The following is a 25,211-nucleotide window of genomic DNA, read 5'->3' as shown; positions in this document are numbered from 1 at the left end:
AGGGGCGGAACGTGGCGCAGCGCGCTTCCGCCGACGCGAAGGGCGTGCCCTGAAGAGGAGGGGCGGGGCCTGGAGGACGGAGGCGTGAGAGGCGGAGCCAAGGGCTCCCCGGAGGGTTCGTGCGTGAGGGCCCGGGGTGTTTCCCAAGCGGAGGAGAGACCAGACTCCCGAGGCTCAAAAACTCAACTTTATTGGGAAGACTCAAAACAAACAACCTGTATTGTATCCCCCACCTTCAGGCTTGGGGAAAGAGAGCTGAGGATCTGCACCCTTCTCCCATATGTACACTCCAGAATCCGCCTGGAGAAGGTGCCCCCCTCTTGTGGGGGTTGAGGCAGCTTTACAAGCTGGTGCATGGGAGCCAAGCCCCTTTTCCTCTCCGGACTCGGTTTTCTCATTTGTAAAATGGGCTCAGGGGAAACCGGTGCTACGGAGCTTCTGACCAGCGCTGAACATGTCCCATTCAGAAGGATGAGGAGGTCGGAAGACTGACCAAGGGTGGCCCGAGGGGATGGAGGTGCTGGACATCCTGGTTGGGTTTTCAGGGCTCCTTCTACCTACTTCCCTCCCCGCCCAGCGCCTCTCTCCTCCAGCACCTCGGGGCTACGTGGCCTCGGGCCCCGGGGACAGGAGCCCTCCCCCAAATCCGACCTCGCGGTACTGGTTGGGGAACATGTTGCTGCCCACAAGGCTGGCAGTGCCCCCGTCCCCGGGGCCTGGGGCCTGGTATGAGTCCAGTGTCATTGGCTCGGGGCCGGAAGGCTCTCCAACAGTGGGCCCTGCAGCCCCGTTGCCCGTGACAGCGCTGGCGAGTGGCGGCGCCGGGGGCAACATGTCCAGCATGGTGAAGAGTGTGGGGGCTGTGGCGTCGTCGTAGGCAAAGCTGTCGTCCAGGAGGTCCGGCCCCCCTGGGGGCTCCAGGCCGGGTAGGGACACGGGGCCAGGGAAGAAGTCTGTATCCGGCAGCAGGGCTGACGGCGGGAGGAACGGGCCTGCGGGGATGAAAAGACCGGAGGAAGCAGGGCAGGCTTCAGGGTCAACTTCTGGCCCGGTTCTATCTCGAATGCCCCGATAGTGCTAAATGCGTTATTACTGTGGCCTCTGTTCATCCCAAGGAGACCCTTGGAGTAGGGATTATCACCATTCTCAATAAGCAAACTGAGGCAACATAATTCACTCACACATAGCTGGCGAGTTGTGGACCCAGGGTTCAAACAATGCTCCTGCAGTGCTAGGGAGTTTTTCCAAAAAATAAGAAAGCCGAACAGGCTCTAAAGCCCCTCTGCCCCCCCCGCCCCATTATAGACACAACCCGAAAAGAAATCCCCGCACATGGGAGACCCAAATGAGGAGTCACCAGTCCCCAAATTGGAAGGTAAAATTATGTGTCATTATAGGAGAGTCTCTCTTTGCAACAAGACAAACCTCACCAGCAAAGGTATATTACGCTTATCTCAGAAAGAGACCCAGGACTACTGGGACTCTATTTCCCAGCCTCGCTTACAGCTTAATGTGGTTATGTGACTAAGTTTTCCTCGCTGGAATGTGGGCATGATGGCTGGAGCTGGGGCAGCCACCTTGGACCATGAGATAGAAACTGTGAGGTGAAAATGGCTGGAGCTTGCTTGGGTCTCTGATGATCATACAGCCTCCAAACCATCCCAGGACTGTCTATCGCTGATTATCTGAGAGAAGACATAAAGTTCTACCTTGTCAAAGCCCCTGTTAATTTGGGGTTTGCTGTGAACGCAGCTAAACATGATCATAACAAATGCAGGTGGCATTCCCGATTTCTGGCAAGTTCCTAAGATCTGAGCATGAACTCTGTGCCAGCCACTGTGCTGTGGGACATGACCTCACTAAATTCTAAAAGGGACCTTAAGAGGTAGAGTTTCCGTCTGACAGATGAGGTCCCAAGGAGTCACACGGAAGTCTCACCGTGGCTAAATTCGGGCCTCAGAATTCAAACTCTGTCTGATCCCATGAGGCCATGCTCCTAACCATTATACTATCATGCCAGAGCAGCTCTGCCCCAAGGATGAGAGAGGGGGACTTTAGGCACTGGGAAACTGGGGTGATGGAGGAAGCAGATGAATGGCAGGTGGCTAATGAGGAGAGGCTGGGATTGGTGGTTGCTATGGGCGGAGCTCTGGAGGCACTGGTTACCAGGGGCAGTGGGTAGAGGGAATAACAGGTGACACTTGAAACCTCCAGGGTGGGGCTGGCTGGGTCCAGGTTCAGCTGACTCTGGCTGGGAGCTGGGTGGCTGGGGTACTGGGGGGGGGGGGGGGGGGTGGGCGGCGTTCTTCCAGCTGGCGGTCAGTGGGTGGGGAGGCTTCTGATGGCAGCCAGATGGGGCTGCGGCTCATGGGAGGTGGAAGCTGGCGTGTGAGTTTAGATGAAGGCAGGGGTCGAACAGGCCAGAGGGTGGCTGGGTTAGAGAGGCTCTCAGTGAGAGTCGGCTGGCCCTGACACCCACCCCCACCTGCCTGCCATCCACTCCCGGCGACCTCCTTCACACAGCGCTTCACCACCAACCTACACAGATGGCCACGTACAGCTCCCCGCCCCATCACAGACCAGGTGGGTGACCTCGGGTAAGACCCCCCGTCTGCCTCTCTGTCGGGCCGTGCGCTGAGCGTGGAGCCTGCTTGGGAGTCTCTCTCTCTTTCCGCCCCTCCCCCACTCGCTCTCACTCTCCCAACATCAATAAATAAACGTTAAAAGGTACATTAAAATCTAAAAGGCCCGTGAGGTAGGCCTATGGTGAAACGCTTCAGAGGAGGCCCTGAAGCTCTGACCAACTTGGCCATGGTCACCCAGCGAGTCAATGGCCCAGCTGAGATCAGAGCCTCCAGACTGTGTCCAGAAACCTTATTCTTTCTACTTCAGGCTGCTGCCTAAGTGGTGAGTTACTGGCCTTGGGCGGGGGGGGGCAGGGGAGGGCGCTGAAGAGGCCAGAAGCACCCTCACCCTGCTTCAGAGGGCAGGGACCCACCCGTGCCGTGACCCACCTGAGCCGTGGTTGGGCAGGAAGTGATCCAGGAAGGCCGGCTTTTTCCTCCGCCGTTTGCTCTCGATGCCATGGGGGTCTAAGGGAAGGTGGAGATGAGGAGCCCTGGACCCTCACAGCCCCGCCTCCCCAGCCTAGGACTTAGCCATCCCCTCCCAGGAACCTGGAGATGGGTGTGGAAAGGGGCATAAGGGACACACCGGAGCTGTTCAGCTCCCCAAGGACGTCCGGCATCCCCCGTTTCCGCTTCTTGTCCACTCCGTAGCTGTCTGTTCAGGAGACACCAGGGGCAAGGGAATCCATCAATAATTATAATTAAGCGTTAATTACAGAGACCGTTTAGGAAGTCCTAGACTTGCTCTGGTTTTTGGCCAACTAATGCAAATAGATGTCCACATCTTAATCAGAATGAAAAACCCAAATCCACTTCTAGCCACACCGGCCTCTTTGTCGTTCCTGGAACACGCCAGGCACAATCCTGCCTCAGGACCTTTGCACTTGCGACTCCAGCTGCTTGACACTATTTCCCACCTCCCACCGCTTCCCTCAAGAATTGCTTAGACATCCTCACGTCCTCAGCCGTCCCCTTCTCCAGGAAGGCTTCCCTGATCCCCAAGCTTGGGTCAGATGCCCCCTCGGAGTGACCTGAGTCCCCCGAGCAATTCCATCCCCACTAAAGGACTATGACACTTACGAGGGCAAAGCTGAGGCTATCTTGGTCACTGCTGTGTCCCCAGCACCAGCCAGTACAGGGCCAGGCATGAGCCGACGTGCTGAGGGGACAAATAAATACTCCCCAAATGCCATCAGACAGGTAGCATTATTTCCATTTTACATAGGAGGCTGAGGTTGAGAGAGGCCAAGTTCACAAAACCAGTTAAGTAGTGGACCCCAGTCTGTGCAGTCATGAACCTGCATTTTACTTCTGCCTCTTCCCCTGGCCCCTCTAGGCCAAAGACCTGGTCTCTGGGCAGTGGGTCACCCTGGATTTCTGTGGTTACCATGGTCCCGAGGCAGGTACGTGAAGGGCAGAGGCTCACTGCAGACCCCGTCGGTGAGCCGCTGCAGGAAGACGTTCACGGTCACAGGCTCAACGATTTCCAGGTCCTCATAGGGCGGTGTCTTGAACACAATGGCGATCTGGCGGTGCACATCGGCCTGGGAGAAGTCTGCCCGGCCTTCCCAGGAGGCCCTGCTGAACACCACCGATATATCCTCTGGCGGGAAAGTGGGGACATCAGCTGAGCCAGGACACTGGCCTACTGGGCCCCCAACACGTTCAGCCTCCCCCCAAATCAATGTTGATGTTTTTCAAGTATTTTTTTAAGTTTTTGCAATTCCAGCTGATTTTTTTTGTTAAAGGAGTTTGGGGCGCCTGGGTGGCGCAGTCGGTTGAGCGTCCGACTTCAGCCAGGTCACGATCTCGCGGTCTGTGAGTTCGAGCCCTGCGTCGGGCTCTGGGCTAATGGCTCAGAGCCTGGAGCCTGTTTCCGATTCTGTGTCTCCCTCTCTCTCTGCCCCTCCCCCGTTCATGCTCTGTCTCTCTCTGTCCCAAAAATAAATAAACGTTGAAAAAAAAAAAATATATATATATAAAGGAGTTCCACGCCCAATGTGGGGCTTGAACTCACGACCCCAAGATCGAGAGTCACATGCTCTACCAACTGAACCAGCCAGGTGCCCCCGATATTGATAGTGTTAAGAATAAAACTAACCATCATGGCAGCTAACCTGTTGAGCACCTACTCGTGTGCTAGTCACTGAGTATCTTAAATATTTTTTATGTATATTATCTCATTTAATCCTTTCAACAACCTGAGCGGCAGGTAGAGTTAATATCCCCACGGTGTCAGAAGTCCCCCAGACCGCTGTCAGATTCAGTGATTCACTAAAGGGACCCACAGGACTCAGGATATACTCATACTCATGACTGAGATTTATTACAGCAAGAAGGTAATGAGCATCCTCAGTAAAGGGAAAAGATTTTGCCTGGAGTAAAGTCCAGAGGAAACCAGTCACAAGCTTCCAAGAGTCCTCTCCCAGTGGAGTGGCAGAGAACATGCTGAGTCCCCCCCACCCCTCCCTCCGTAACAAACTGTGACAACATGTGTGAAATGCGGTCTCTCAGGGAAGCTCGCTGGAGACCCTGGCACCCCAGGGGTTTTTATTGGGGGTTGGTTCCATAGGCACCGTCTGCCTGGCACATACCAAAATTCCAGACTCCCAGAAGCAAAGCAGGTGTTCAGCACAAACCACATTGTCCATGCAAACAGTTTAAACACAGTGAGCCACTCCCATCAGTCAGGGAATGGTGGGAGCCCTCTCGACACCCAAGATTCCAAAAGCCAGCCAAGAGTCAGCCCTTGAAGTAGGCCTTTCAAAGGATAATAGTCTCAGATCTACTGTGCCAACTCTCCTACACAGCCACTTTAATTTTTCTTAATGTTTATTTATTTTTGAGAGAGGGAGGGAGAGAGAGAGAGACAGCACGAGCAGGGAGGGGGCAGAGAGACAGGGAGACACAATCCGAAGCAGCTCCAGCCTCTGAGCTGTCAGCACAGAGCCCCAACTCATGAAACTCGAGATCATGACCTGAGATCATGACCTGAGCCGGAGCCGGAAGCGTGACCGACTGAGCCCCCCAGGGGCCCCGAGTATGATTACTTTTATTAGCATTATACAAGGTACTAGCTTCAGGCCTGGCACTCAGAAATTCTCACTAAGGCTAACTCTTTGTAGTGTAGTTCTTGGGTAGTTGAGATCCCGTAACATCCCAACACCAGCTCCTTTTAGGGATGAGGAAATGGAGACTCAGGGTGGTGAAGTCACCAACCCAAGACTGGCCAGTGAGTGACGATGGATCAGGACTCACATCTGCCTCTAGTTAGTTGCACACACCTGGAACAGTTTCCCTGCTCTTGGACCCCAATCCCAGGCCCCTAAAACAATCTCCTTGGCATTCCTCAGATCTTGGCTCAAATATCACCTCCTCTGGGAAGCCTTCCATGGTGCCCAGACCATGTCTGGTCTTCTTGTTGTTCAGTCTTGGTGCTTTGTCTTCTTCCGTCTTAGCATAACTCACCTTTGGAATTTGTCTTTATTTCCTTATCCCCCCCACTGAACTGGGAGCCCTGCGAGAGCAGAGCCTGGGGCTATCTCTGTCACTGCTATGTCCCAACACTGCCTAGCACAAGGGCCCAGCACAGAGAGCCACTCAATCACCATTTGCTCATTCACTCAAAATTCTATAAGAACCTCCCATTCCTGGGGGGGGGGGGGGGGGGGGGGGCACCGGGGTGGCTCAGCCAGTTGAGCGTCCGACTTCGGCTCAGGTCATGATCAGGTTTGGGAGTTCGAGCCGCGTCAGGCTCTGTGCTAACAGCTCAGAGCCCGGAGCTTGCTTCAGATTCTGTGTCTCCTCCTCTCTCCGCCCCTCCCCTGCTCATGCTTTCTCTCTCTCTCTCTCTTTAAAAAAGTTAAAAAAGGGGCGCCTGGGTGGCTCGGTCGGTTAAGCATCGGACTTCGGCTCAGGTCATGATCTCGCGGTCCGTGAGTTCGAGCCCCGCATCAGGCTATGTGCTGACAGCTCAGAGACTGGAGCCTGTTTCAGATTCTGTGTGTCCCTCTCTCTCTGACCCTCCCCCGTTCATGCTGTCTCTCCCTGTCTCAAAAATAAATAAACGTTAAAAAAAAATTTTTTAAGTTAAAAAAAATAAAAAACAGGGGTTCCTGGGTGGCTCAGTCGGTTGAGCATCCAACTTTTGATTTCAGCTCAGGTCATCATCCCCGGGTTGTGGGATCAAGACCTGCATTAGGGCTCCACAACCAGCATGGAGCCTGCCTGGAATTCTATCCCCCTGTGCCCCTCCCCCACTTGTGCATACGCTCTCATGCTCCCTCTCTCTAAAAAAAAAAAAAAAAAGAAAGAAAAAAAAAGTAAGACATCTAGGTTTACAAAAAAAAAAAAAACAAACCAAAAAACGCAAGTGTTTACAAAATAAAAATTTTTTAGGGACGCCTGGGTGGCTCAGTTGGTTGAGCGTCCGACTTCGGCTCAGGTCACTATCTCACTGTCCGTGAGTTCGAGCCCCGTATCGGGCTCTGTGCTGACTGCTCAGAGTCTGGAGCCTGTTTCAGATTCTGTGTCTCCCTCTCTCTCTGACCCTCCTCCGTTCATGCTTTGTCTCTCCCTGCCTCAAAAATAAATAAAACGTTAAAAAATATTTTTTTTAATAAAAAAATAAAATTTTTTAAATTAAAAAACAAGAATAGCCAACCCAAATGTCCACCAACTTATAAATGAATAAACAAATTATATATCTGTGCAGTGGTGTATTGAGTCATAAAAAGGAATGAAGCACCATATTACCACATAGATGAATCCTGCAAACATTAAGCGAAAGAAGCCAGACAGGAAAGGCCATGTATCCTATGATTCCATTTATGTGAAATGTCCAGAAGAGAGAAATCTACCAACAGACACTGATTAGTGGTGGCCAGGGGTTAGGGGAGGGAAGAATACAGAGTGACTGCTTATATAATATAATAGACCATGAAAATGTTCTGGAACTAGATAGTGGTGGTGGCACCCCATGATGACTGTATTAAGTGCCACTGAATTGTATATTTTAAAACAGTTTAGGGGTTGGGGCGCCTGGGTGGCTCAGTCGGTTAAGCGTCCGACTTCGGCTCAGGTCACGATCTCGCGGTCCGTGGGTTCGAGCCCCGCGTCGGGCTCTGGGCTGATGGCTCGGAGCCCGGAGCCTGCTTCTGATTCTGTGTCTCCCTCTCTCTCTGACCCTCCCCCGTTCATGCTCTGTCTCTCTCTGTCTCAAAAATAAATAAACTTTAAAAAAAAAACAAAAACAGTTTAGGGGCGCCTGGGTGGCTCAGTCGGTTAGGCGGCCGACTTCGGCTCAGGTCACGATCTCGCGGTCCGTGAGTTCGAGCCCCGCGTGGGGCTCTGTGCTGACAGCTCAGAGCCTGGAGCCCGTTTCAGATTCTGTGTCTCCCTCTCTCTGACCCTCCCCCGTTCATGCTCTGTCTCTCTCTGTCTCAAAAATAAACGTTAAAAAAAAAAATTTTAAACAGTTTAAAAAATTTTTTTTAAAGAGTAAGGGGCAGCCGGGTGGCCCAGTTGGTTGAGCGTCTGACTTCGGCCCAGGTCATGATCTCGTGGTTAGTGAGTTCGAGTCCCACATTAGGCTCTCAGCATGGAGCCGGCTTGAGATCCTCTGTCCCCTCTCTCCCTGCCCCTCCCTCACCTGCATGCGTGCTCTCTCTCGAAAATAAATAAACATTGAAACAATTTTTAATTTTAAAGAGTGAAACTTGTGGCAAAAAACAAAAAAAAGTACAAATTTTTTTTTTCCTGAGAACGCCATGTGTGCTTGACCCTGGACTGGGTAGTTCCGGGGACACAGCTGCTCACCAAGACAGCCCTAGGTCCTACCCTATACACCCCAATGGGGGAGACAGATGTTAACTATGTAATCACACAGCCTGAGAAAGGATTGAGAAGGATCCCTGAAGCTGTGACAGGCTCTCCCACTCTGCTCCCCACCTGCCCCAATGGCCTTGCTGTTCCTCCAACACCGGGACCTGCTACCACCCCAGGGCCTTTGCACTTGCTGTTTCCTCTGCTGAATCGCTCTTCCCCAGAGAGTCACACAGATCCCTCATGGCTCCCATAACATACCCTAAGAGTGGTCTTCCCTGACCCCACTGAGTAAAATTGTGCCCACAAGCCTTCCAGCCATTCTTCCCTATCTCCTTTCTCAGAATTGTTTTTCTCCAAACACGACTTTTTCACCATCTTCCTGAATTTTTTTTCAACTCTCTTTCTCTACCTTTTTTCTGTTTCCTCCCAGAACAATGATTAGGAGCACAGACCACCTGCATTCAAATCCGGTCTCTACCCGCCTAGCTGTGTGACCTTGTGCAAGTTACTTAACCTTTCTGTGCCTTAGTTTCCTGTCTATAAAAGAGAGATAATGATTGGATCTACCTCCTAGAACTGTTAGGCAAGTAGATGATCTAATGAGTGACGCATACAAAATGCTTGTAAGACGGGTGCCTGGGTGGCTCAGTCAGTTAAGCGTCCGACTTCAACTCAGGTTATGATCTCATAAGCTCGTGGGTTCGAGCCCCACGTCGGGCTCTGTGCTGACAGCTCCGAGCCTGGAGCCTGCTTCCGATTCTGTGTCTCCTCCCTTTCTCTGCACCTCCCCGGCTTGCCCTCTGTCTTCCTCTCAAAAATAAATAAACATTAAAAAAAAAAAAATCGAAACCAAAAACCAAAGTGCTTGTAAGAGAGCTTGGCATATAGAAAGGGCGAGATAAACGTTAGCTCTTTATTACTGTTGGGGGTGATGCGATGTATAATAGAGTCACATGACAGAAAACGCAAAGGATACAGAAAGGACATACATGGTGAGAGGGAAAAGGCTCTCCCCAGCCAGGCAATGCGGCGGGCACCTGTTTTTTATGAAACCCTCTCTTTGAAAAAGGGACACTTGAACAGACACGAATCTCCATTTTCCTCTTCCTGTAGCCCTAGCACAGCCGTCATAAAGCATTTATTTATGCAACCCCAGGATGTTAATATCAGAGTCCCCCCCGTCCCCACCGCAGCTCCTGGGGGCCGGCACTGCCTGGCCTGAGCCAGCACATAAGGCTCTCCATCTTTGCGCATGAATGAGCGAGTGAGCGGCTCCGTGAGCGGACGGACCAGTCAGCTGTTTCACTCGGACTCCCCAACCAGAGTTCTGGATCCTTCGACTCCGCCGCCCCAGTCGACCAGCTCCTCCTCACCCAGTCACCCTCCCAGCTCCCTGGCTACCCCAGCAAAGCCAGCAGACCCCACGCCGCCCCGGGGCGCTGTCCCAGGTCCCTCACCTTTCTGCACCTTGTCGCACAGCAGATAGAGCTCCTCGCCCCCCGTGCACGGCCCGCTCTCCTTGTTAATTCGGCAAATCCGCAGCTCTGACGTGTTTGTGGACTCTGGGACAGAGCGAGGGGAAGAGGGATGGAAGCAAAGATGAGAATTCGGTCATCCAACCCTTAGCAGGTACCCCGTGGGTGCCCACCCCAGGCCAGGCCAAGATGGAAACGGAGAAGCCAGCTGGCCTGATCCTCCTGGAACCCGTGGTCCAGGGAGAAGAAGAAGATGCTCAGACGGAAGGGTCGATGGAGAGTCGCGAGTCCTCCAGGCTGAGGCCCAGCGAGTGTCCAGCCGAAAGGGAGGCTGTCAGACCTCAGAGGAGAGTCGGCCAGGTCAGGGGTCAGAGACCATTCTGAGAGGAGGATTCATGGTCTGAAATCTGTAGTGGACACCCTCGTCTCGCCTGTCTAGCAGCAGTCCTGGCCCTCTTTCTGTGAACAGCCCCTCAATTTTTCTTGAAGCTGACAGCCCCCACCCCCATCTCATTCAAGTGTGCACCTGTCTTGGGGGGCTGAAGCCACTCCCTAGCTCAGCAGTGATCACATGCCCCAAACCTGGCCAATGAAAGCACTGCCTCCCTCTGGCCACAGCTGATTGGTCAGAGAGGAACCCATGACCAAAGCCAGGCCAATGAGAGCAAGCCCCGAGAATCCAACCAAAAACATTGGGTAAGAGAAGCTCTCTTTGGGCACAGGGGAGAGGTTCCAAGCTGGTAGGATCCAAGGCTAGGGCTGCATACAGTCATTTTGCCCCCACCATGGGAGGACCCTGCCAAAAATGACTCTAAATTGGAGGAAGTAGAACTTAGAGTTGGAAAGAGATCCCTAATGGTACTGCTGAGCACCTGGATTCAGCCAGACCTGAAGCACTTTAGGTGCTGGACCTTGTTAATTAATGGAACAAACAGATTCTTCAGCCCACTTGAGTTGGAATTCTATCACTTGCACCCACAAAAGCCTTGACTGAATTAATATCCCTCCCATTTGGGGGCACCTGGGTGGATCAGTCACTTAAGCGGCTGACTCTTGGTTTTGGCTCAGGTTGCGATCTCACGGTTTGTGAAATCGAGTCCCGAACCGGGCTTTGCACTGACAGCATGGAGCCTGTTTGGGATTCTCTCTCTGCCCCTCCCTCTCTCTGTCTCAAAATAAATCAACTTAAAAAAAAAATCCCTCCTCGTTTTGATGCTTGTGGCAGTCACTGTAGGCTGCTAAAACCTAACAGCCATTCCCATTCTCCTCTTCCATACCTATATCCCTCTGGAGAGGATGGAAAACCTAAATCCTTGCTTTCCCAGACTCCCTTGCAACTAGGGGCAGCGATGAGACCAAATTACGGCCAATGAGACATAAACAGAAGTCTACCAGGGGGATTCTGGGGAATCTACTGTTTTCTGCATAAAAGAAAAAAGTATTATTACTCGTGCTGCCTCTTTCCTAGAACTGCCTAGTACAGTGGTTCAGGTTGTGCATTCTACAATACTAAGAGCCCTCGTTTCCATAGGCTACCTAATAAATGCTGACCACTGCAATTGGGCAGTGTACAGCCTGCACACCGTACAGGGTGACCCTGCCCTTCGTGCCTTGAACACAGACATATCTGGAGCCGTGGCAGCCAGCTCATGACCAAGGGCATCACAGAGCTGAACCAGGGCTCTAATATTGCCAAGCAGCCGAATCAGCATGAACAGACTTAATAACGAGACAAATAAAAATAAAGAACACCCTTGGCTTGTTTGTTCAAGCCATCGAATGTGGGGCTTTCCAGTATCTGTGGCCAACAACAATCCTAATACGCACACCCGACTCACTCTTGTCATAGACGGGCTCAGAGAGCACAGGGTCCATCCGGCGCATCTGTCCCTGCTGGTCCCTATATGAGGCCTGGAAGCAAATCCTCACGACATTCATGTCCACCTCTTGATGGTTCTTCAGGGACCCAGCTGTAGGAGAGATATGGGAAGGCTGAGGGTAGTGGGGGGAGACTCTGGTGGGAATATGGTGGAGAGGGTAGGGACTGGGGGCTGGGGAGATAGTGGATACTGGAGAAGGTGAGGTAAGGGGACCAGGTGGCAGAGAGGGCAAGGCGTTCAGGAGGACAAGACAATCTGACTAGTTTCGAGGACTCACCATTGTAGGGGTCGATGCCCAGCTGAATCTTCCGCTCAATGGCGGCTTCAATCTCCTTCTTCCTCACACACTGGATGCCCAGATTGTTAAAGCTGAGTGGGGAGAGGGAAAGAATGGGTGAAGGGAGGTACTCATGAATAGGCAGGTAGAGACCTAACCCAGAGGAGGACTCCGGCAGATGCTGCCTCGGGGCTCAGAGTCTCAGGGTGCCCAGCATCAGGAGGGCCCTAGGGTTTAAACCCCTCAGGAGCATTGGGGATTCTCGAGAGCACCTGGAAACGCCCCTGTCTTTACCATATGAAAACACCGGCCAACCCCATTTATGGTGGGAACACTGCAAATTATGGGGCACCCGGGTGGCTCACTTGGTTGAGCATCCGACTTCAGCTCGGGTCATGATCTCGCAGCTCGTGAGTTCGAGCCCCACATCGGGCTCGCTGCTGTCAGCCTGTCCGCGCAGAGCCCGCTTCAGATCCTCTGTCCCCCTCTCTCTGCCCCTCCCCTGCTTGCGCTCTCTCAAAGATAAATATTAAAAAAAAAAAAAAAAGTGGGGCGCCTGGGTGGCTCAGTCGGTTGGGCGTCCGACTTCAGCTCAGGTCACGATCTCGCGGTCCGTGAGTTCGAGCCCCGCGTCGGGCTCTGGGCTGATGGCTCAGAGCCTGGAGCCTGCTTCCGATTCTGTGTCTCCCTCTCTCTCTGCCCCTCCCCCATTCATGCTCTGTCTCTCTCTGTCTCAAAAATAAATAAACGTTAAAAAAAATAAAAAAAAAGAACACTACAAATTAAAACCGACGTGATGCCAATGTATAAAAAACTCATCGACACAGCAAGGATCAAAACGTTTGATAAAGCTCTCGAGAAAGCTGTCAAGAATCGAGCACTGTCACCCACGGTGGGTGGGAGCGTAAGGCACTCCAGCAAGGACAACACGGCAGGATTCATTCATGCTACAGGTATTTCCTGAGCACCTACTGGGTGCCAGGCACCGTGCTGGGCACTGGGGGACACAACCGGGAACAAAAGAGACAATATCCCTGCTCACATGGAGCTTCCATGTGATTTTTTTTTTCCTGCCCTTCAGTAAATGTATCCATCACTGAAAGTACACCTGTGTGGACTTAGAGCGAGCAATTTCATTTCTAGGAACTGATCCTAGAGAAGAAATGATATATGTGTAAAGCCATGCATTACAGCACAGTTAGTAATTGGGCCACAGGAGGCCGGAAGCACCCTAAGTGCCCATTACTAAGGGACTTGCTTAATTAATTGTGCACGTCTGTACATCAGAATTCTATGCAGCCAGGAAAAAGGATAGGGCAGCTCTAGATGCTTATAGGAGTGATCTCCAGGATGTACTAGAACATGAAAAGGAGGTACAAACGTCTGCTACTACTTAGAAGGGGAGAAAAAAAAAGTACATGTAGCATATTTTTAATCGCCTCTAGGAAGGGATGCTGATAGCTGGGAGGAAGTTTATTTTTCACCGTAGAATCTTTTTGTACCTTTTAATTTTTATTTATTGTAAATGATAAAGGGAAAGAAGGAATGATCCTTGCAGTTAAGTGGGGTCGGGAGTCAAATCCCAGCTTTGCCATCAGCTATCTGGGCTCCTTCACCTCTCCGTGCCTCAGTTTCCACCTCTACAAAATGGGGATAAATATAATGTGTGTGAATGGGCGTGCAGCAGGGGGGCCAGGCCTAGGTAAGCCCCTCCACCACCCCCAGGCCTGGCCTCAGTCTCCCCATCTAGGAAATGCAGTGGGGACAATCTGGCCAAGCGGCCCCTTTTGCTAAGGTTTCCCTGGGCAATCTTCAGCCCCTCTATTTCTCTGGTGCCTGAGGTGCAGGGTTAGGGGTCGGGGGTCAAGTACCTGTGCCGGGGGCTGACATGAGGCCGGAGCCTCACCCTGCAGACGCCGTCGGTGCAGTCTTTCCCCACGAGGCTGTGGGGGTGGACTCGGTGAGGCCAATCCTTCCACACCAGGCAGGCGGTCACCTCCACCTCCCGAAGCCCTCCACAATCCCGGAGCTGCAGGGAGACAGGTGCGCTTTTGGGGTCCCATTGCAGACACCTGCACTCATCCAAACTCCCTGGGGCCTCCTCTGGTAACTCCCCAACCCTCTCCCCCCACAGGATGACGGAAGGGCGTTTGCTTAAGACCCCTCTGGGATCCTGAGCCAGAGGCTTCCGACTGGTGACCTGGGGGCCTCATCACATGATAGCTGCCCTCCAGATGTGCCTTCTTTGGCCACTGTGAGTTTTAGAAACTTGGATGCACACAGGGTCTCCAAGTATGGCCCACAGAGAACTTACTAATGACCAGAGGGAAAAAGCACCTTCGCAGGGGAAACGCCACTGGGCGCCGTGTAAATCAGGTGGCCAAGGTCAACATCACCAATACTGGGCCAAAATGACTTGGGCACCCTGACGGGGTACACTGGGAAGGCACAACATCGCTGCTGTGACAGCTTTCCAGAAGCACGTCACCTGAATCTCACCGTGATTCCTCAAACGAGCCCAAATGGTGGTGCATGAGGTCAAAAAAAAAAAAAAAAAAAAAATCAGTGTTGTGAAAGAATAAAAGACGGGCAACGCATTTGGGTGATAATCGAACAAATAACATATACGGACCTGGCCGGTAATTACACAGTGGTGTGTGTATGTGAAAATGCATAGAGCTGCACACACAAGAGTTGATCAACTGCAACTTGATTTGAGGAAAAAAAAAAAAAAAAAAAAAGGAGAGAGGGGCGTCTGGGTGGCTCAGTAGGTTGAGCATCTTGAGTCTTGATTTCGGCTCAGGTCCTGAAACCAGGGTCGTGGGATGGAGCCCTGTGTCGGGCTCTGCGCTGAGCGTGGAGCCTGCTTGAGATTCTCTCTCTTTCTCTCTCTCTCTCTCTCTCTCTCTCTGCCCCTCTCCCCTGCTCACGCTCTCTCTCTCAAATTAAAAAAAAAAAAAAGAGAGAGACAGAGAGACCAGAGAGACATGGCATGCAAATGCAATCTATAACATATGATCCTTAACTGGATTCTGGATGCAGGAGGAAGAAACGATGATAAAACACATCTTGGGGACAAGCGGGAGATGTAACACATTGGACGATATAACGGGATATTGTTAATTTTCCCAGGGAAGCTAATGATATTGTTAATGTCGCCATGCGGGAGTTTACTCTATTTGCAGGAGGTGCCGGCTGAAGTATCCCGAGGTGAAGTAACTTAATATCTACAATGTGCCTGCACATAGTTTAGCACAAACAGTGTGTGTGTTTGCGTGTATGGAGAAGAGTGGCAGATACAGGGAATGTGGCCCAATGTCAACTGGCAAATACAAGTTAAGGGCACACAGGTGCTCACTGGACTATTCTTTCCATTTTCCTGTAATTAAAAAATGTTTCAGGGACACCTGGGTGGCTCAGTCGTTAAGCGTCCCACTTCAGCTCAGGTCATGATCTCACAGCTTGTGGGTTCGAGCCCCGCGTCGGGCTCTGGGCTGACAGCTCAGAGCCTGGAGCCTGCTTCTGATTCTGTGTCTCCCTCTCTGTCTCTGCCCCACCCCCCGCTCACGCTCTGTCTCTGTCTCTCTCTCAAAAATACACATTAAACAATTTTTTTTAACAAGTTTCATCCAAACCCATCAAAATGTATGCATTAAATATGCACAATTTTGCATATATAAATTATACCTCAATAAAAACTTTTTTAAGCTACAAAAAAAGACTAAAATAATTTTTGTTCCAATTTGGGGAAACCGAAAATTCGGTGCCTGCATTTCAAAAGCATGAAACATCACGCTCTTCCAGATTTCCAGATTCCCTTTAAAGAAAATGGACATTAAGGCAACTGGGGCCGGAATTCCTGTTCAGCAGCCACATGGCAGGGAGGAAGTTTATTTTTCACCGTAGGATCTAGCAGATAGAAACCAGCTTTTCAGATGTCGCCCAGACCCACCTGGTTTTCCTGAGTCACCCGTAGGGCCCTGCTAACATCAAAGACCCTGTAAAGCCTGCTCTGAACTTCTAAAAAAAATTTTTTTATTAACTTTTTAAAAAAATGTTTATTTTTGAGAAAGAGAGGACAAGGCAGGGGCAGGAGAGAGGGAGACACAGAATCCATAGCAGGCTCCAGGCTCCGAGCCATCAGCCCAGAGCCCGACGCGGGGCTCGAACTCACAGACGGTGAGATCATGACCTGAGCTGAAGTCGGAGGCTCAACTGACTCAGCCACCCAGACCCCCTGAGCTCTGAACTTCTAAAGCCCTTCCCTATAAGACCAGGAAAGAATGTGTCTCTGTGGGGGAGTACTGCCCTCTAGGGGGTGTTTGGGATATGGGGAGGTGATATGGGTTGACTGGGTAATGGGGACCCACGGCAGGCGTAGCCAGAGCCAGACGTGCTCCACCACCTGCAAAACCAGGGACAGTCCAACACAAGTCCTGTAAGATTTTGATCATCCCGCCAACATTCACATCGGTGACAAACCTGTTTGAAATAATCACAGCCAGAATTAGCTGTTTTGCATATACAGTCCTTTTTCCCATAACTTAAAAATACGCTGAATTTTGGGGGCGCCTGGGTGGCTTAACTGATTGAACGTCTGACTTCGGCTCAGGTCATGATCTCGCAGTCCGCGAGTTTGAGCCCCGCGTTGGGCTCTGTGCTGACAGCTCAGAGCTCAGAGCCTGGAGCCTGCTTGGGATTCTGTGTCTCCCCCTTCTCTGCCCTTCCCCCGCCTGCGCTCAGTCTCTCTCTCTCTCTCTTTCTCAAAAATAAACACACATTTAAAAAAAAATTACACTGGGGCGCCTGGGTGGCTCAGTCGGTTGGGCGTCCGACTTCAGCTCAGGTCACGATCTCGTGGTCCGTGAGTTCGAGCCCCGCGTTGGGCTCTGGGCTGATGGCTCGGAGCCTGGAGCCTGGAGCCTGCTTCCGGTTCTGTGTCTCCCTCTCTCTCTGCCCCTCCCCCGTTCATGCTCTGTCTCTCTGTCTCAAAAATAAAATAAAAATGAGAAAAAACATTTTAAAAAAATTATACTGAATTTTCAAGGACCGCGGCCACCATGTTAACTGAGGGAAGACCGGATTTTGTTTAGACTAAGGGTTGTTTGCCACTTTGGAAGATCCCATCACCAGCTGCAACCCTGGACAAATGGCGTTTAATTCGTAACTCCACCTGACTGGGTCAGGCTGACGATGGGGCTGCTGCATTAGTGAGGTCTCAAGCGACTGCCACCTTCATCAGGGTCCCCTGGGGCTGTGCCTGAACATTTACATATTGAAACGAAGGTGCTTATTATGCTGTTTATTTTCCTTTTATTTCTCCTTCATATTAAAGTTACGGCATTATGGATTTGGAGGGTGATTATGAGTAGAGAGACGTCATATTGCATATAAATTTCACTGAGTCAGATGGGGCTAAAGCTATTCATTTAACCAGCTCCCCGCCATAATATGAGGAGATCCAGAAAACCTCAGAGTCAACAGTCTGGGGATTCAGGAGAACTGCAGGGCTGGAAACTTCTAAGACGTCACATGAGGCCTTGGAATAAATCAGACCTGGTACCAAATCCAGGCTCCGTCGCTGGCCATCTGCATGATGAACCTGTCTATTCTGCCTTTATCTACAAAATGGATATTAGTAAGCACCTCGCACACAGGAGTGCTTAGTAATTACTACCGTCAACTTGCTGTGTGCCCCCGAGCAAGTAACTTCCCCTCTCTGAGCCTCAGTTTCCTCCTCCAAAAGATGGGACTAAAAATCCTGAGGGTTTTTACTGTTCTAACTCTTTGAAAATCAAAACAAACACCAAGCCAGAAAAACTGCCTGGAAAGACCTAGAAAGAAAGTGTTGGGGAAAACACAGCGTCCAAGCATCACCCCACAGGTAAGTTACTAATTACAAAGGAAGGCTGTACCTTTACGACGAAACGGGCTGCCGGTCCCTAGCTGGTATGGGCCAAGGGCATCCCCCTGCGACTCATATGTTGAAGCCCTAACCCTCAGTGCCTCAGGATGTGACTGTATCTGGGGACAAGAGTCTTTCAAGAGGTGATTAAGTTAATGAGGCCGCTAGGATGCGTTCTGATCCAATCTGCCCAATGTCCTTACAAGAAGAGGTGATTTAGGGGTGCCTGGGTGGCTCAGTCGGTTGAGCGTCCGACTTCAGCTCAGGTCACGATCTCGTGGTCCGTGAGTTCGAGCCCCGCGTTGGGCTCTGTGCTGACAGCTCAGAGCCTGGAGCCTGTTTCCGATTCTGTGTCTCCCTCTCTCTCTGCCCCTCCCCCGTTCATGCTCTGTCTCTCTCTGTCTCAAAAATAAATAAACGTTTAAAAAAAAAAAAAGAGGTGATTTAGGGGCGCCTGGGTGGCTCACTCAGTTAAGCTTCTAACTCTTGATTTCGGCTCAGCTTATGATCTCATGGTACATGAGTTCCAGCCCCGTGTCAGGCTCTGTGCTGAAGCGCGGAACCTGCTTGGGATTCTCTCTCTCCTTCTCTCTCTGCCCCTCCCTCATGCTCTCCCTCAAAAAAAGAAAATTTAAAAAGAGGTACTTTGGACACGCAAAGAGACACCAGACGAGTGAGGACACAGAAAGGGAAGCCGTCTGCAAGCCAAGGAGAGAGACCTTAGAGGAAACCAAATGTGCTGGCACCTTGATCTTGGACCTCCAGCCTCCAGAGCCATGAGGACAATACATTTCTGTTGTTCAAGCCACCCAGTCTGTGGGATTTTGTAATGGCAGCCTGGGCAGGCTAATATACCTCCCCACAGGGCCTGACTCAGCATCACTGACATGGGGACAGACTGCCACCCCATGTCTCCTGATGTGAGACTGATGTGAGCCACAGCATCGCCAGTGGGGTATTCCCACCAAAACATCCAGCCTGATCTCCTCTTGGAAACGCCCAACAAGCACAGAATGCGGGACATTCGATGAAACAGCTGTCCTGTCCCCCCCCCCCCCACAAGTGTCCACACCCCAAAGCATGAAGTCAGACTGAGAAGCTAAACTCAGGTCAAAAGACACTAGAGGCAGAGGCGCCTGGGTGGCTTAGTCAGTTAAGCCTTCGACTTTGGCTCAGGTCATGATCTCACGGTTGGGGAGTTCGAGCCCCGCACTCAGCTCTCTGCTGTCAGCACAGAGCTCGCCGCGGATCCTCTGTGCCTCTTGTTGCCCGTCCCCCCCATGCTCAAAAATAAACATTAAAAAGACACTAAGGCCATCCGTCTTAGTCTGTCCGGGCCGCTACAACAGAACACGTGAACTGGACGGCATCTAAGCAACAGCAATTTATTTCTCACTGTTCTGGAAGGGGCCAGCATGGTCAGGCTCTGGGGAGGCCCGTCTTCCAGCCCTGACTTCCCTCAGTGTCATTCTCACCTGGTGGGAGAGGCCAGCAAGCTCTCTGGAGTCTCTTACAAAATCATCAACCCCACTCATGAAAGCTCTGCTCCCATAACCTCAGCACTTCACAAGGGCCCTACCTTCTTCTCTCTCTCTCTTTTTTTTAAGTTTATTTATTTATTTTGAGAGGGGGGAAGAACAGAGATGGGGGGGAGAGAGAATCTCCCCACACTTAGTGACCAGCACGGAGCTGAATGCGGGGCTCGATCTCATGACCCTGGGATCATGACCTGAGCCGAAATCAAGAGCCAGACGCCCACTGATTGAGCCACTCAAGCGCCCCACAAAGACCCTACTTTCTAATACCATCACACTGGGGACTAGGATTGCAACGGATGTAGTTTAGGGGGACACAAACATTCAGACCATAGCCAGTCCTGTCAATTAAATGCAGCATGTGATCCTGGACTGAATATTCAACAAGTGAACAACAAAAACAACAGCTGTCAAGAATATTTGAGGGGCGCCTGGGTGGCGCCGTCGGTTAAGCGTCCGACTTCAGCTCAGGTCACGATCTCGCGGTCCGTGAGTTCGAGCCCCGCGTCGGGCTCTGGGCTGATGGCTCAGAGCCTGGAGCCTGTTTCCGATTCTGTGTCTCCCTCTTTCTCTGCCCCTCCCCCGTTCATGCTCTGTCTCTCTCTGTCCCAAAAATAAATAAAAAACGTTAAAAAAAAAAAAAGAATATTTGGGGGACACCAGGCTGGCTCCATGGGGGGAGCACGTGACTCCTGATCTCAAGGTTGTGAGTTCAAGCCCCACATCGGGTGAGGAGAGTACTTCAAAATAAAATCCTCGAAAAGAAAAAAGAACAGGGATGCCCTGGTGGCTCAGTCGGTTGAGCATCCAACTTCGACTCAGGTCATGATCTCATGGTTCGTGGGTTCGAGCCCCACATCAGGCTCTGTGCTGTCAGTCAGAGCTTGCTTTGAATCTTCTGTTCCCCTTTCTCTCTGTCCCTCCTCAGCTCGTTCTCTCTCTCTCTCTCTCTCGTGAAAGAAAGGAAGAAAGAAAGAAAGGGAGGAAAAAAGAAAGAAAAAGAACATTTAGGGGATAATTAGAATATGGACTTAATATTAGATAATATCCTTGGAGGAAAATTAAGTTTCTAGAGCGTGATGATGATATTATGATTATATGGGCACTACGTTGTAGGAAAACATCCTTGTGCTTGAGGGATATACACTGAAACATTATGGGTGGAGTATATCTCCAACTTACTTTTATTTATTTATTTTTTTAATTTTTTAATGTTTATTTTATTTATTTTTTTTTAATTTTTTTTTCAACGTTTATTTATTTTTGGGACAGAGAGAGACAGAGCATGAACGGGGGAGGGGCAGAGAGAGAGGGAGACACAGAATCGGAAACAGGCTCCAGGCTCGGAGCCATCAGCCCGGAGCCCGACGCGGGGCTCGAACTCACGGACCGCGAGATCGTGACCTGGCTGAAGTCGGACACTTAACCGACTGCGCCACCCAGGCGCCCCAATTTTATTTTTGAGACAGGGAGAGACAGCAGGAACGGGGGAGGGTCAGAGAGAGAGGGAGACACAGAATCTGAAGCAGGCTCCAGGCTCTGAGCTGTCAGCACAGAGCCCGACGCGGGGCTCGAACTCACGGACCGTGAGATCGTGACCTGAGCCGAAGTCGGATGCCTAACCGACTGAGCCACCCAGGCGCCCCTCCAACTTACTTTTAAATCTCCCTCTATAAATGTCTATCTAAAGGGAGAGAAAGACATAAAGCAAATAAGGCAAAAGTCATGTTCACTGCAATGTTCTTGTCTATGGTATGTAGGTTTTTAATTTTTCAAAAGAAAAACATGAGACATAAAGTTGAAAAAAAAAATACCCTGACAATTGGAAAAATAGACAAAATCTTTAAAGATAAATAAGGGACTACAAAAATATCCCTCTATGCCCTGTGCTTGCCCCATTCCTGAAAATCCGGTGATGGAATGTACATTTCAAAGTAAACCGTTCTTTCCACCAGAATGTTCCACCCTGGATGCTGCTTTTGGCCACAATATCTGGAACCAAATCAAATAACAACTACCTAGCTGAGTAAAGGGAGCCTCCACTAGGGGAGTGAGTGGTGGGGAGCTCCAACTCCATTCAGAAGCACCGGACTAACCTCAATTCACACAGCTGGTAAGATTCAAACCCACGTCTTTCTGACTCTAGAATCTGAATTTGTAACCACTATGTTGACTGCTTCCTGCAGGGTGGGGGAAGGACAGGGTTGCTCTGTTAATCACCTAAATAAACCAATGAGTATAAATTCCCATACTTTATGGGAGAGGGGGAGGGAAGGAAGCAGGAGACGTCGTGTGAAGGAGTTTGGACCTGGGGCAGAAGTGGGCTAAGGCCTCATGGGTCTCCAGGCGGGAGGAACAGCATGGGCAAAGTCCTAGTGGCTGGAGGGTGGTCAGTGAGGAGGGGCTGGGTGGGAATGGGCAGCAGGAGCCAGAGGGTGAGAGCCTTAGAGACTCAGGGAGGAGATTAGGCTTCCTCCTGGGGGCACTGGGGAGCCAAGAAAGGGTTCTGAGCAAGGGCAAAGAGCAGACGTGCAATTTAACAGGGCCCTTCTGGCTTCCTGGTCGGGAGAAATTCGGAGGACTCTGGGCGCTGGCGGCCATGCAACCCGGGGCTGGTGCAGTGATTCACACACAACTCAGGTTCAATAAACACTTCGACAAAGATCCAGAAGCACATGAGGGCTCTGTACCGGGGAGATGCAAGGAACCATGCCTCTCCGACGCCAGTTGGGAGAAATGGTCATGGGCACAACCTCACGGAGGGCAATTTGCCTACCAAATTACCTTAGACCAACCAGCAAGGCCCACTTCCAGGAGCAACATGAAGGAAAGAACAGACGAACCGAGTCATTCTCTACAGCGTTGCTTATAATAGGAGATGGGAAACAACCCCGATACCCACCAGGAGAGAACCTGCACGGTAAATTATCCCCCATCCACGCAACGGGTTACAGCGGTAGAGAGTGAGACAGCTCTAGACAGGCTGAGGTTAGCCGGGCTCCAAGACATACTCTTAACCAAAAAAGACCACTGTGCAGAACAGAATGTATATATGACACTCCCCTCTATGGACAAAGGGAGGGGGGATTGTTGTACATACTGTGTACATATTTACCTGTAGAATCATAAACTACTTCTGGAAGGATACACGAGATATGGATAAGAATGGTTACCTCTGGGGGGGGGGGAGCACCTGGGACCTGGGGGTAGCAGTGGCGGATTTTTGTTCATTTTAATTAATTAAATTGTGATTTTTAATTCCTGTTCATACAAATCTTTGATTTTTGAAAGTTTGAGGCATGTGCTTTAAAACTTTAAAACAGAGGCACCTTTAAACAGGTTTGAAACGGGTAGCTCTGGGGCGCCCAGGTGGCTCAGTCGGTTAAGCAGCTGACTTTGGCTCAGGTCGTGACCTCACGGTTTGTGAGTTCGAGCCCCGCATCAGGCTCTGGGCTGACAGCTCGGAGCCTGGAGCCTGCTTGGGATTCTGTGTCTCCCTCTCTCTCTCTGACCCTCCCCCACTCACACTCTGTCTCTGTCTCTCCCTCGAGAATAAGTAAACATAAAAAAAAAAAAAAATCTTGAAACAGGTAGCTCAGGGGGTTAAGCATTGGACCTGGGCTCAGGTCACATGATCTCACGATTTGATTCACGCATCGGAGCCCTGCAAGGGGTGAGTTCCAGCCCCACACTGAGTGAGCTCCAGCCCCCTTCTGGTGAACACAAGCCCTTCTTTCGGTGAGCTCTGCTTCTCTCTCTCTCTCTCTCTCTCTCTCTCTCTCTCTCTCTCCCCCCCACTCCGCCCCTTGTGGGATTCTCCCTATCCTCTCTCTCTGCCCCTTGCTCACTTGCACCCTTTTGCTCTCAAAAAAATAAATTAATTAAAATAATAATAATAATAATAAATAAATAAATAAAACTTAAAAACAAATTAAAGATTCATGTAGCAAACCCAAATGTGGAACCTTATTTTTCCCTCTAACACAAAAGGTAGCATAATCCCCTACAAATGGTTCTGTGCCTTTTTTTTTTTTTTTTTTGGTTTATTAATCTATCTTGGAGATGGTTTCACATCAGTACAGTAAGGGAGGGCTTCATTTAAAATTTTTTCTGTGTTAACTAACTGCACGTGTTTATATTTATCGGCACACACATTCACACACATAGACCTGCCGTGGCTGCGTAGGATTCCAATGCGTAGATGTTCACAGGATTATTTCACCAGTGCCATGCTGATGAACGCTGCATTCTGATTCTTTACGCAAGGCCGCAAGGGATAACCTTGCACATCCCTCTTTTTTGCCCAGAGGCTGACATATATCTACACGATCAGCGCCTGGAATGGCCAGGCCTGTGAGTCACGATGGATGGTCATAATCGTTAACACCGTAAGGCCAGCAGTTCATCTCTACGGAGCACATACCGTGCTGGAGGCCCTTGGCGTGTATCAATTAACTCGTTTCCGCCTCCCAACAACCGCAGGTGGCTTAGCATTATTATTATCCCGTTTTGTAGAGAAGGAAACTGAGGCACAGAGGGACTGAATAAGCAGCCCAAGGCTGCACAGCTAGTAAATGGCAGAACGGGGATTCGTTCAAACTTGGCCACTCCGATTATTAAGACCTCCCTTGCGGACCAGGAGATCGCGCCTGCCTTTCCACGGCAATGATAATTTCGATTAATACGGCCAACTGCCAGGAAGGAGGCCTTTCCTTTGAATGTCCTTTTGAATCTGGGGCCGGGTGATTAACCATGATCCGCTCCAACAACAGCAACAGCAATAATAATAACCACCGTCAACTATGCTAACTACACGCACGCGAATCCCGGGGGCGGGGGACCGCGACACCCCACTCCGGGCCCCACCTCGATGGCGGGCAGCGTCTTGCTCGCCTCCGTGCTGCTCTCCCCGAGGATGCTGCCGGCCGAGCGGCCCTCACACTCGTAGCGGAAGCGCATGCCGCGCTGTTTGGGCTGCTCCGTGATGACCAGGTGCGGCCGTGGCCCGGGGCCCGGGGCCGGGGGCAGGATCCGGCCCAGGGGACAGCCCCAGGGCGGCGGCGTGGCCGGGGGCGGGGGCGCCGCGGGGCCCAGGGTGACGGTGCTCAGGGAGGCGGCCCCGCGAGACACCAGGCGCGGCAGTCCCTCGCCCGGGCCCGGCTGCGCCCCCTCCAGGCCAAAGCCGTTCTCCTTGATGTACTCGTCGATGATCTCTGCGGGAGAAGCAAAAACTGGGGGTGACGCTGATTATAAAAGGAATGGCTCGGTGACCCTCCCTCCCCATCCCCGCCCCGAGGCCTGTGCCGCCCCGCCTTCCCTAAGCCATTCCTTTCTTCACAAACATATTTCTTGGGGCGCCTGGGTGGCTCAGTCGGTTGAGTGTCCGACTGGGGCTCAGGTCATGATCTCGCGGTTCACGAGTTCGAGGGACTGGGCTCTGTGCTGACAGCTCAGAGCCCGGAGCCTGCTTTAGATTCTGTGCCTCCCGCTCTCTCTGCCCCTCCCCTGCTCACACTCTGTCTCTCTCTCTCAAAAACAAATGAAACATTAAAAGTAAAATAAAATAAAATAAAAACATATTTCTTGTGGGCTGAGGGCGTTGGGGGGGGGGGGGGGCTTGGCCCCAAACACAAAAAAAGTCCCTACCCCTCCTTCTTGCAAACAGCTCCCCAGTTCTTGAAGCCAG

General features: G+C 51.2%; 1 protein-coding gene across 7 annotated transcripts in view; it reads right to left on the bottom strand.

The window, feature by feature from the left end:
- Nucleotides 1-174: 174 nt before the first annotated feature.
- RELB (RELB proto-oncogene, NF-kB subunit) overlaps nt 175-25,211 on the bottom strand; it is a 31,012-nt gene continuing 5,975 nt past the window's right edge. For 4 of the 7 annotated variants that reach the window (XM_047836190.1, XM_047836191.1, XM_047836195.1 and 1 more), the window contains 9 exons: nt 24,392-24,738; nt 13,957-14,114; nt 12,086-12,177; nt 11,767-11,898; nt 9,911-10,015; nt 4,015-4,230; nt 3,214-3,282; nt 3,015-3,092; nt 175-992 (listed from right to left, as the gene is read on the bottom strand). In XM_047836190.1, coding sequence (XP_047692146.1) covers nt 604-992; nt 3,015-3,092; nt 3,214-3,282; nt 4,015-4,230; nt 9,911-10,015; nt 11,767-11,898; nt 12,086-12,177; nt 13,957-14,114; nt 24,392-24,738 — 1,586 coding nt within the window. In that variant the 3' untranslated portion in view covers nt 175-603. Of the gene's footprint in view, nt 993-3,014; nt 3,093-3,213; nt 3,283-4,014; nt 4,231-9,910; nt 10,016-11,766; nt 11,899-12,085; nt 12,178-13,956; nt 14,115-24,391; nt 24,757-25,211 lie in introns of all 7 variants that reach the window. The other 3 variants (XM_047836189.1, XM_047836192.1, XM_047836193.1) reach the window with 2 other exon arrangements.

This window comes from Prionailurus viverrinus, chromosome E2 (genome assembly GCF_022837055.1).
Source record: "Prionailurus viverrinus isolate Anna chromosome E2, UM_Priviv_1.0, whole genome shotgun sequence".
NCBI classification, from domain to species: Eukaryota; Metazoa; Chordata; class Mammalia; order Carnivora; family Felidae; genus Prionailurus; species Prionailurus viverrinus.
This window is presented reverse-complemented; position numbering and strand designations above follow the sequence as displayed.